General features: G+C 31.1%; 1 protein-coding gene across 1 annotated transcript; it reads right to left on the bottom strand.

Moving 5' to 3' along the window:
- Positions 1 to 6,095: 6,095 nt before the first annotated feature.
- Positions 6,096 to 12,719, bottom strand: LOC114374743. Its single transcript, XM_028332410.1, has 10 exons — positions 12,239 to 12,719; positions 11,679 to 11,729; positions 10,763 to 10,879; positions 9,494 to 9,943; positions 8,349 to 8,788; positions 8,113 to 8,212; positions 7,893 to 7,952; positions 7,593 to 7,682; positions 7,350 to 7,469; positions 6,096 to 6,615 (listed from the first exon to the last, which is right to left on the bottom strand). The coding sequence occupies exons 1-10, from the start codon at positions 12,623 to 12,625 to the stop codon at positions 6,307 to 6,309; spliced, it is 2,124 nt and encodes a 707-aa protein (XP_028188211.1). The 5' UTR covers positions 12,626 to 12,719; the 3' UTR covers positions 6,096 to 6,306.
- Positions 12,720 to 13,230: the final 511 nt, after the last annotated feature.

Below are 13,230 nucleotides of genomic sequence, written 5' to 3'. Positions count from 1 at the left end.
CACTAACTTTAATCTATTATAAGTTAATCATTCACAGATTAATATAGTATTTATTTTCCACAAAAAGTTGTAATTTAAAATAGAGTTTACTGAGTTTTTTAATATAAAGTTCGTTTCGGTTTTTCGAAAAGTTGACTGCTTATTGATTTATTATTACTGTATATAATATAATTGTATATAATTGACGTTAAAAGCAAATTTTGTTGTATTCATTTTTCAATAGCAGTGAATAAAGTAGGCAATTCTTTTGGTCACGAGACTCTATTGTCCACGATGTCTTATTTCCGTATGTTTCAACTTTCATGCCTTCGGAGGAGCACGACATACATAAAAATGTCAGCCTCTGCCTACTGTATATCTATGGGCATGTGTTTGTATACGTAATATTCATGTGTCGGCATTTAATTTACACAAAAAACTTCATATGACAGATTTTTTTTTATTTAAAAACCGTCATAGCTAAGTGTTAACAAATTCTATAGCTTTGTTTAAATTTTGGCATAGATTCTTTTTTTATTTACTATTACTGTACATTTCTTTTACTTAAATCCATTAATTTAAAATAATATACCTTTGTATTTTAAATTTAATTTTTTTTTATCAATTGTGATGGCAATAGTTGAAAGTAAAGAGGAAATAAAAAAGAAACTAGGATAAGGTTTTTTTTTTTCTTTAGAGAAACTAGGATAAGGTTAATTATTCGATGACGAAACGCATTATGAAAGATTGTTTACATGATATTAATTTTTTTTATAAGAAAACAAAGTTAGTGCTATGTGTGTGAATTATTATAGCGTATTGTTTAAACTTATTTATTAAAATAATTATTTTAAAAAATTTCTTTAAAAATAATTTGTATTTATTATAAGAAAAAAAATCTTATTTGCTACTTAAATAAATATTTCTATAAAAAATACTTATTTAAAATCATTTTTTAAAATTTAAACAAATTCATCTATAAATATCATGATATTTTCATAATTATCTTCAATTTTTTCTTATGAATAAAAAGATTACATAAGTTACCTTGGTATCATTTGAATGATGAAGAAGTGTTATAAATTTTTAAACATCGATTCTAGCCCATGAATTTTTTTTTTACATAAAACACCACAGAAGGAACGTTTATTGGTAATTGAACAAGTGCAAGGAGTTAATTAATTGGGAGTGAGGTCATGCTATCACGTCACTACAGAAACCCTAGCTGGACGATATAGGTACCTATAGTTGCGGCAGGTAGCATCGGCTGGAGCACTGTGAAAAACCACCAAATGAGAAAGAAAGAAAGAAAAAAAAAGCTGTGTAGCCCCATAAATCCATTCCCAGTTCCAGGCCCTGGCTTGCTTTGTGGGTCAGTGTGTTATGTGTGAGCATTGGGTAAGGGTTTTTGTGCTCAGTGCATGTCACTATCAACCATTCATTTATTCTCTCTCTTTCTTTCTTTTGCCACCTTTGTTTTCCTCTATTCACCCCACTGCCATCACTCTTTGTGTGTTCTTTGCCCTCGACGTGATAGCCTGTCCTTTCACCAAGAGTGAACACTCAACCATTTATGCACTTCATTCGTACCTTTTTGCTATGCTATGCTAAATGCCACACTCCTTAAGCAGGCCGTGTCCTTACATGCATTTTCGGCAAGCCGAAATAAAAAAATATGTTCTTAGCATATGAAGCAAACCCATGCGTCTATATCTCAGGTTATCTTTGTCATCATTCTTTCTTTGACTAATCATCATCTAACCTTTTACTTTTATTTTTTGTAATCATCATCCTAATCTCCACACTCCATCCACTCCTTCAGATAATCTCTTCATTTTGTTGATTAACATCAATTTCTTAAAATCCATTTTTTTTATCCGCAAAGTTGATTTAATATACTAGCAATAGATAAATTAGCTTATATAAATTTATTCCGATTAAATAAATTAGACAATGTTTCATTTACCATTTAATTTGTCGTTACGAATTTCGAAATGAAATCCAAGGATCTAAAAGAAACTGACCACAAAAAATAAAGTACAGATGTTCTTGCAAAAGTAATTTTATATTAATGTTTATTTGCAATGATAAATCAAATATGTATTTAATAGTCTCAAATTTAAATTTTGAGCTTGTAGTTACCTTGAATAATAGTTAGAAAAAAAATTATTATTCATAATAATTTTATCTGATTTAAACAAATTTATCTTTTATAAAAATTATTTATCGTCTCATAAAAAATAATTTTATTTTATTTTATTTAAACTAAGTACTTATAAATGATTTATTTTATTTCTTTATATACGATGTTTGATTTTAGTAACTTAACATCAACATTAACATTCTACTTGGTAGCATAGAAATAGAAATAGGTAAGAAAATGAGAGGGGAGAATAGAAATAGAAATAGGTAAGAAAATGAGAGGGGAGAGTGGTAATAAAAAGGATGATAAAAGAAATGAAATTATTTGATACATGTGAAATAGAGAGGAAAGAAATAAAACTATAATGAGCTCCACTTTAAATACTTATTTGCTATAATGAGGAGAAATATAGTGAAAATGTGATTGTGTGAGTAGAGTGGCATGGGTAACAAGTTTGTAAAAGCTGGTGATTCTTTCATTAATGGTTAATTGTGTTATACTACTTTTAACATTATTTTACTTTGGCTAAGAGAAAAGTGACAAATTGAAGTATATTCATGCACATGTGTAGTCAAAGAAAGAAAGAAAAAAAGTGGGGGGTGGCTGATATCATTTAGAAAGCAAAAAATTGAAGGGATGAGATTCTCACGTACAGCTAGGGAATACGGTCTACACACATATATATATATATGCACTAAGTTGCGAGAATATAGAGATGAAGAAATTTCACAAGAAGGTACAGTGGATGATTTATCAGTCACATTGACCATTCATTTGCTTAATGACATGAAAGCATATAAAAGAAAAGAAGTGGGGTCTATCTCCGAGATGGAACATGTTCTGTTTTTCAAGTTGTAAGGAGCAGTCACACTTCAATTCACATAATTAAGATCACGAATTGCAATCGATCCAAAGGGGTTGCGAATCGCAATCATGAACCTAATATAAACCAAAGCGCGCTTCAAAGAGAATTACGTAATGTAGGCATGTTGTTTGAAACGCCAGCATCATAGCATGCGTTGTGTTGCGTTCGGAAAATGCTTTGGCCCATCTACTCTTGGTGCTTAATTGCTTTACTTTATTCGAAATCAATTCAAAGTTAGGGCTTCAAAAATTATATCAATCGGTGCATCAACACTTTCCGTTATATATACACTTTCTTATCTCATGCTTTTTCATCTTTTCCTTCGTCAACAATATTTTTTTTACCCCTTTTACTAGAAGGAAGGTTTTGTGTGCTAATAATGTCTGTGTGGCTTTTTCATTTATTATTTTATTTATCTATTTTTTATCTATTAATAAAAACAATTGGATTAAAACAAAGAAAAGGCTCTACAAATTGAAAATTCAATTAAAAGAGAATTTGGATTTTATTTTTTCAAAAATAAAATTTTAAATACTTATTAAGTTAGGAAAAATTAAATTAAAAATAATTTATGGTAAACATATTATAATTTAGTTCATGAGAAAAAAAGAACTATTAAATTTGGATAATAAACAATTTAAAACATTTTATTAGAATTTTTTAAAAGATTATAGTTCAGCAGTAACAGGTGAAACAAAAGGTGTTTTTTCGTGTAAAATTAGAAAATTTGCCCGGACCAATAAGAATATATAACTTCTTAAAGATTAAGGGTTTATTTGATTTGTTAAAAATTATGACACTAAATAAAATAAATATTTTTGTTTCATGTTAAATATAAAAAAAATATAGGATAACACAAATTAAACAAAACATAATAGAACAAAAATTTAACTTTTTATTATTTAGAAAATCAAAGAATAATGATTTTTGTATAAAATATTCAAAAGATATATTATATCCTCAACTGAGTCACCTCTCTCTTAAATTTGAATCACTGTACTGCATTTGAATTCTCATTTTAAATGATAAAAAAAATAAATAGATCGTAATCAAAGTTATAGTTTCATTGCAATAGTATTTTGTATTATCCTTTAATATTACCTTGTGGTGGGGCTTAGCCTCTTTCCCAAAGAGAAAATAACCTTTTTAATACATGCATGAGTTATTGAAGTGACAAATACACAATACTACGTATAAGTCTTGTCTATGATATAACTCCAATACAATTTACCACCCAAATTACTGAGATTCTAATGCTTTTTCAACCAATAAAGGCATGAGATGTAATGGTTAGCAATCACGTGTGGGAGAGACACTTGGCGCAGTTTCTAAAGCAGTACCTAAAGGCACTCATCTTTCACTAAAAATGGTCATGTCCTATAAGGACAACGATAAGTTCCTTGTCACACTTTGCTCTCATTAGGTTGACATTAAAACGATATTTACTTTATATATATATAAGATTTAAAATTTTACAAAAATAATCGGGGCAGAGGTGCTGTTGAGAAATCCCCGCCTGAACTGCACAATGCATGAATAGGCACAAACCTCTAGCCGAGACCCAAATTAAAGAAATAGTGGGCCCTGCCCACAACCGTCAATATCAACATATAATATCTGAATATCTAGCCCAGGCCCAAGGATGAGCTTTGATAGATTAACCATATAATATATCAAGTATTTAGCATAATAATCCTCTGGCCGGTGCTTCTTGCACTTCACTATTGTTTTCTGCACTTCCCATTACTTTATGGAAAGTCCATTCTGGATGAGAATTTATATTCTGAAATGAATTTTTCATAATGTAACGAGAAGTACTTGAAACAATAGTAGATTAGTAAAAGTGTAAGAAGTTTTATCCTGATCCTCTTTCTGTGCTTTCCATGGGTTGTCATCTATTTTTTGTTGGGTTCAAAAGTGGCTGTTAAATGTGCTAGATATTTGATTCTTTAAATTAAAATGAAATATGAAATAGTGTATTACAGATTAAGAATATATTGATAGCATTTTTGTGGTTGGGTAAATCAAAGTAATACTTTTCACTTCGCTAATTGCGTAACTTTTCATGTAGTTGGGTTATATTAAAATGTTGAGCAAATTATATTGATACTTCCTCAGATTTTGTCAAATTACATAAAATATTGATACTTTTTTTATGTAATGTTTTTAGAGTGTGTTTGAACGAGAGAATTTAAAATACTTCAATTGAATTTTTTTTATTTTTAAAATTTTGTGTTTGGATAAAAAAAAATTAAAATTGTGATGGTGAAAAAAAATAAATGCAAAGAGAAGAAAAAATATGGTTGGTGTGCTTCCAAAGAAAAAAATATTGATGTAGCATGAGTAGTCGCAGGGAAACCGAGACACGATGGCATACACCACCATACCCAAGCATTTGGTCAATGGCTCAAGGCATGGCCCAGACCCTCCACACCGGTGAGCACCTCCACCACGTGATAGGCAGCGACGGCTACTCCCCTGACTGGCATGTGCAGTTCTACATATTTCCCTATGCCCGCATCCAATCTACGTTCCGCGAGCTCAGACAATATTTCTTGAAGAAGAGGATCATGAGCGTGAGGGAAGAATCGCGAGTTCAATAACGAGATTTCGGGAACTTGTACGTGGAAGAGATGATGAAGGTTATAAAAAAAATACACAAATATTTTGGAAGGTTCTTCCATCAAGAAGAGAATTTTAATTTCTCACCTTTTAGAAAAAAAATTAAAATTCCATAATTTTAGTTGTTTAAAATTCTGTTTTAAAATTTTAAAAATTTAAATTTTTCATAAAAAAAATCCAAACAATAAATTTTAGATTAAACAAATTTAAATTCTCTAATAAATTACTTTCCTCAGTTCAAATTTTCTGTCCAATCACACTCTAAGCTATGTGTAATGTAAGTAAAATTATGTGAGTGTAATATTTTTCAAATAATTAAGGGAGATATGTTAAAAGATATAAAAACTGAAGTATTTTGTTTAATTTGACAGAACCTCATGAGGTCTGAGGTGTCAGTATTATTTGCTACAAAATGTTTAAATTAAAAATATGCACTATTCAAAATTGTCTTAAAGTAACAGTATACAGTATATTAGAAAATAGAAATTCTCAACATGAAAAGAAGTGGATCAATATTCATAGCATATGACTTTTGTTCGAATAAAAAGTCAAATTGATATTATAATAACAATAAGGCTTTAAATTCTATGTAACAAAATAATTATACCTCAACATGGGACCATGGCAATTCTGCCCTTCTATATTTTGTATACTGAAAAAGTTTTATGGGGGATTAAGAGCAAGAAGAAATGTACATTTATATTGTTAACAAATACTGGAATTCATAGTCATAGGGTATCTTTTCAACAATGGTAGAAGGCTTCACATTACTGTGGCTTCTAAAGCAATCCACCATTGATTTCCTTAGAGTCCCAGATGTAGGTAACTGGCTGCATACCCACTCCACCAGTGAGTCTGTGTCCACAGAAAAATCAAGCATGTTTCTGAGAAGGAGCTCTGGGAATCCTATTCTTTTGGTGCTAGTTGCCAGAATTGAAGCCTGTAGATAGTCTAGCTTTGATTTCTCCAATTCAGCTGTAACACCATCTGCTGTGTATATCCTCACCTGCATCAAGTGCACATCATTCCCTTAATTTTCAATCGATTTGTCGATAACAAACGGATTTCAAGTAATCTGTCGATCTCACTTAAGTACATATCAATATAGATATCAATATATATAAAAATCTGCCAAATCTATTATGACATATCAATATATATAAAAATCTGCCAAATCTATTATGACATAACAGTAGGGCGCTCAATGGATCTTTTTTAATCTTCTAAGACCTTTTTTACGAACTTTGAATGGAAATTAAATAATTTTTTATAAAGTCTAATATAATGTATTCATATTTTATTCTGAATAAAAAAAGTCCTAATTCTTTAGAAGATCTATCTCTTTGAATTGAAATTTAAATAGCGATGCAAGTTCTGTCACCCACACATATCTATTTACTACCTTCCTTTATATCCATCAATGATATTTTTTGGCCTATTCTATAGTTAGACAATATTCTTTTGAAAGTAGACATCACTAGAAGAGAATTTGCCTATCTTAATAATATCTTTTTCACACACATAAATAGTAATTGACTTTTAGTCTAACAACTTTTAGGAACTCACTTATATATACCAAATGTAGCAGACTTTATTAATATATATTCTCTAGTACTGCTGACAATTAAACCGACTCATAGAACCAATTAACAATAATAGAAAGTGTGTTAAGAGTCGTTTAATTTATGTTATGAGGGAAAGAAGGAATACATAGATATGTTCTTGTGCAAAAGGACTTACAGCTGGAGAAGAACGAGTTCCACAACACAGAGCAAATGTGACATTAGGATCATTAAACTCAAGTCCATAAAGTTCACGGACAAACGATTCTTTCTCCTCCCATTCACCCTTTCGCTGTACCTAAAGCACGAGACACATTGTTTTGGAGATATATAACAACAACAATAACAAAATTAAAAGCTTAGTTGTTGATGTATTTAAAAGAACAAGAAAAAACTAGCTGATCATGTTTTTATTATTTACCTCTTTCACATTAGAAATATCTCGTTTCCTCAATATGAAATGCTCTATTGCTTGAGCGTTTATTATGTTGCCTCCTACGTTGAGAGTTGCCTGCACAGAAGCCAATTCAACATTATATGTTTAAAAATATTATAATAATTAAATGTGTTCTCTTTTCATAAATTAGAAAAATTAAATTCTGAAAAGAATCATATTATAATTTTCTTTTCTTTTTAATTACGGCACTCGTCACCAAATCAGGGCAGAGTCCAAGAGGCCACAACAGGATAAGTAAAATCTATAACAAGATTTTTAAGGTACCTTGTTCATCAATGCAAGTAATTTTTCTGGGGTAGATGGCACTCCATATTGGATAAATCCCTGAAACAAACAATACATTAATCATTTTCCTAATCCATGTCCTAGAATTCTCATTAATCAGATTGGTAGTGAATCAAATTCCTAAACAACACTTAATCTGATGTTACAACAAAGATAATAAAGAAATTTAAAAAAGAAAAAAGGGAATCTTCTACTATACATGCATGATGCAAGCATTGCACACATTGATCCAGAATGCTAATTTCTGTTGGTTTGTAAGGCTTTTCAAGTCAACTGTTTGAAGATTGCTCATCAAGATCCTGTAGACCACATGAAAACAAAAATGTTACTTTGAATTTTGTCACTTGTCCTTGTACCACTTCCTTGTCTAGTAGAACTTAACAAAGTTGTCAATGTTGGTTTTTCTCATAAACGTACACATCATCCATGCCATACCTTAACTTCCTTAGTAATGGTATAGAGGATGGACTTGAGATGAACTTGGGATCCATAGAGCTAGAGGTGAATATGACCAAGTTCTTATAAGGACCAATGTCCCTTGGAATGGACTCTTCTGTGTTAAAGATACCATATGGGTCTTGCTGCCTTGATTCCTTTTGCAACAAGAGGCTTGGTTTTGGGTTTGATCCAATGTCCACCCTGAAGCTTCTTGAGCTTAAGGAAGAGTGCACAGACCTTGAAATTGGCCCTGATTTCTCCAATTCCATTGCTCTTGATGTTCTGAGTAGTCTCACATAAATGAAATTCAAACACTTCATGATGCTCTCAGATAGCTTGTTGGGTTGCCACTTGAGATCATTCTCTTCTGACAAAAGTGGATCAAGTAGTGATCTAGTTGGGAGATCCAAGTACATCTCTGGATTGCGTTCCCGAAACTGAAAATAGTAAAGTAATTGCAAATTAGCGAATTCACTCAGTTGACAACAATATCTCTTCCAAGTTAAATTGGTTAGAAGTTACAAGTTTAAATCCTCCAATTTCTATTTTTAATGAAATTAACAAATTAATATTTGTTGATAAAAAAAACAAAATTGATTAGTTTTAAATTTAAATATTGCTTTATGAAATAACGATAGAATTCAAATGATATTTAACTCATTAGAATTGACATAGTGGTAGAGTTATAATAATATACATGAAATCATAAATTCGAACCAAAAATATCTATTGATTCAGTGTTTTACAAAATATTTCCAACAAATTCAAGTAATCGAGCTGATCATAGTGGAATAAATTGTTTTTTGTTTAGACGAATTTTATTTTGAAAACCATAGGTTGATTTTACGGTTTACAAGATCATCAAGAGATTTATATATTTTCCCTTTTACTTTGGTGTCACAACAAGAAATTATTAAATAATTTAGGGTCACTATGATCTCCACTAATTTTTATGACACTTGTAACTTAAAAACTTATTATTTGTCACGTTAAGAATCTTAACATTAACCAAAAATACAGACAGAATGATGATCCTAAACCATAAACCATAGAATAATTTATACCACTATGGCCATCTGGCCAAAACTTTTAATTAAGGAAAATAAAGCTACATGCATGAATGGGAAAATGGGCATGCATACCTTGGGTGATGGATGGCGGGGGTCACGCATAGGTGAAGGAGGCTTCACCATCCCATTTTTTCTTGGAAGTTTTTCATGAAATTTCACATCTTCTTGGAACTTACTTTCTTTCGGTTCGACAGAAGTCTTAACAAAACCTGTCTTGTCATTATAACTGAAGTCATTGAGATTGTAATCGCCCTTTATAGCTTTGCTTATGAAATGCAACGCCTTGGTTTCAAATGCCATCCTTTCTTGAACATTTCTGCGAATAGGACTAGGATTTGGAACCGGAGAAGTTGATAAGTGATTGTTAGAATTGCTCAAGTTCCCTTGATTCCACGTTTTAGGCTTTGATTCCTTGGTGATTTCTTGTTCATGTTTCAAATCAGCTTGGAGTTCGCTTATTTGGGATTCAAGTCTAGCTATCTCACCCTCAACCATGACTAGCTCTCCTAAGAGTTCTCTCATCTGCACAAATTGCAAGTTGCTTCAGACATGTTTGTAAGACTATTCACTACTGCCACCTGATAAAATTCCAATTTAACCATTCTAGATATATTCCATATATTTTATGTTTATAGCTTCTAGATTTAATTCCTAAATTAAGGTTATGTATTATGAAAAATTTAATTCAAATCATCAATTAGAAATGTTAACCATACACTTTTTAACATTTTTTTAATATAAACTCTATTATTGATTGAAATTTATTAAAAAAAAATAACTTCTTATATAATGAATGCTTCTTCTAATTTTGTAATTTTTAATAAATTTTAACTAATAATAAAATATATTAGAGATTGTGTGGCTAATACTCCTCAACAATATATGCATTTCTTAATTTATTGTAGAAGAGTTAAATGAATAGCTTCTTCTATACACCTTAAATGAGATGCACAATATTAAATTGAGACAAGTTATAACATTTTAGGAACTCGGTTGGTGAAGTTATAGACTTTGATGGACCTACTTATTTTTGTTTGTTTGACAGATGATATACCTCTTTTTTTTTTTTTTTTTTTTACTGAATAGATGATAGACCTACTCAATATGGAATATGGAAACATGTTGAAGTTTTTTTTTTAAAGAGAGCCCTCCTGAATGCAATGGACAAACTTGCTCTATATATTGAGCCCATATCCCTAGCTCGATACTTTCAAAGCACACACATAAGCCCATCGTACTTACCTAAATGAAATTTTGAATGAAGAGCTATCTATCACTCTAGCCAGAGAAAGAAGGCAATAACATTATAGCAAATTGTGATCGAGGTGAGGATTAGATTACCTTGGGTGGAAGAAAATTGGGAATTGATATCGATGACCCATTTGGTCTACTATGCACCATCTCCAAAATCTCATGAAACTTTTCTTCTTGGTCCAACAACTTTTGAAGCATAGCGACCTGTTCATTACATTAAAAAAAATCATGTAATTTTCTCACTAAGTGTGGAAATGTCACATCCGTGAAAAGAATATATGCAATTCTCAATTTTGTCCCTATTAAATACATACACTTAATTGTCAAATCGGTTGAACATCTAAACTATGATATGAATATGCACAAAATTTCCCATTTAAGGCTGGGCCTTTGAGGGGTATGGTTCTCATTCACCGCTCGTACTGTCCATTGGCAAAAATAGAAAACCTATAGTTCCAAAGTTTGTAGAAGTAATTGCTGACATAATCATGAACCCAGTGGTAGCTTTTTCAAAAGGAGAGCGACACTTTTCACTCCCATCTTGATTGGCTAATAAAAGTATTGGTTACAGTTTCAGACAATCATCTTATAGAAATGGTATATATAAAATCTATAGAGAGCATGCTCTACGATGATTAAAAGAATATTGTACTTCATAATTTTTTGTTATGGGTGACGTTAAATGATACATAATAAGTTAATTAATCTTGATAGGTAAATGATCAAGAGTTCGCTAATTCTGGCGCAAATCGTAATTAGTAGTGACATCCTTAAATGCACGCACCGCTGGTTTTGTTTTATGTAAAAAGAAAAAAACTAAACTATTTTCCATGTCAAAAACAAAACTAATTTTTCTTATCAATGTATGGTTAAATATCATCTATGAATTGAATCATCACTCATTGAAACGAGCATGCAGCAATTGAATTTTAGATGTTTCATTCTACATGGTAATTAGAATTTGCTATCAAAATGTGCAGTGCGTATCAATATATATATATACCTCCTTTTCAAGTTCCTCTCTCTTTTGCCGCCCAGTAATTTTCTTTTTCCTCTGCAAACAAAGAAGAAGAAGAGGCGGAAGCGTTTTAGATCGTGATGCACACAATTTTTTTTGTTATCTGGAATTCTGGATGGAGGAATTGAATACAAACAAGTGCATTGCTTTATCGAAGAACAAAATTGAAGCATGTAATAATAAAAACTAAAGAAGTCTTACTCACCAACCAAAACAAAAAAAGGCAAATAAAAGCATACCAACTACATATGTCTTCATTCTAAACACCCTTAATATATGCCACGCATGCACTAATTGGATTGATTGTCTTATATACATAGCAGATGACATTTATACATAGCAAAACAACAGTTCTAGTGACGCACGCCTATACATTCGGTACAATTTCCTCACAAACATTAATTTATATTAGAAGGGTTAAAACTATGATCACTAATACTAATTTTAGCTCAGTTGATTGAGTAGAATACATAAATTATTGTAAATCTCTGGTACTTGTCTTTGATTCTTATAGATAAAAAAATTGATGAAATTAATAGACTTACAATGATCTCAGAGGCAGAGTGAAGTGATGATGAGAATTCTACTTGAGGGTCCATGGAGGTGCAACCAAGCTTGAAGGCACTCCAACGCCTCGAAGAGACATTAAAACAATTACAAGGGAATGAGGAGGAGGGGCTGTGAGGTTCATGGAAGTAGTAGTGTTGGTGAGGGGATGATGACACAATCTTGGGGCCAAAGAAAGAGTGTCTTGGGGTTGATGTAGTTGACGTTGTTTCGGAGTGAATAAGACATAAGGGGATTTTGGTTTTGTAATGTGTTTGAGAAGATGAGAAGGAGCTTTCAGCAGGGTGTTCACGAAGTTGGTTCAGGCATTGAGATAATAACCGTCTTTGTTGTGGTTGTGGGTGCTGGTGGGAGTGGGACATCATGCACAGAGAGAAGAAAGAAAAAAGAAGAAGAGAGGGTGGTGTGTTTGGTTTGGTCTCTCTTGGCGTAGCTTGCAATCCTGGTTTAATTTTTTAGAGTTAGCTACGGGTTATGGCATGCTATTGGTGCATTCCCATCCTAAGTTCCTTTCTAATTACATGACTGACTTTAAATAAAGCTAACCTCCTCCTCCGTTTTTGTTTTTCTAATGTATATAGGAGGAATGATAAAGTTAAACTAATTATTCATCTTTATTGTTCATACTCTTAAAATCTAATGATTAACATTAATTATAATTATAACTATTGAATTTTAAAAAATAAATAAAAATAAAAAATAAGTATTTTAGAGTTATTTTGGAGTAACTTCATTCCTCCTCTTTATATATATTCTTGTTTTTGTAGTTTATACTCATACACCAATTAAAAAAGGACAATAATCATGATGAATCAATGTTGATAAATCTTTACCACTAGACTTGGATGTAACATAATGGGTTAATTTCTTATAACGTAAATAACAAAGATTTAAATATTTATTGAAAGAAATATTTATATTTAATGTTTAATTATGATTCAAATAAGATTATTTTTTTAAGGAGGATAGA

Source organism: Glycine soja, chromosome 11, assembly GCF_004193775.1.
Source record: "Glycine soja cultivar W05 chromosome 11, ASM419377v2, whole genome shotgun sequence".
NCBI lineage: Eukaryota > Viridiplantae > Streptophyta > Magnoliopsida > Fabales > Fabaceae > Glycine > Glycine soja.
Note: the sequence above shows the minus strand (reverse complement) of the source record. Positions and strands in the feature narration are given on the sequence as shown.

Coding starts and splice junctions, on each gene's coding strand:
- LOC114374743 (XM_028332410.1), bottom strand. CDS start 12,625: ATGATGTCCCACTCCCACCAGCACCCACAACCACAACAAAGACGGTTA. Junction 11,730..12,238: donor ACTCTGCCTCTGAGATCATT/GTAAGTCTATTA, acceptor CTTTGTTTGCAG/AGGAAAAAGAAAATTACTGG. Junction 6,616..7,349: donor GAACTCGTTCTTCTCCAGCT/GTAAGTCCTTTT, acceptor CACTTGATGCAG/GTGAGGATATACACAGCAGA.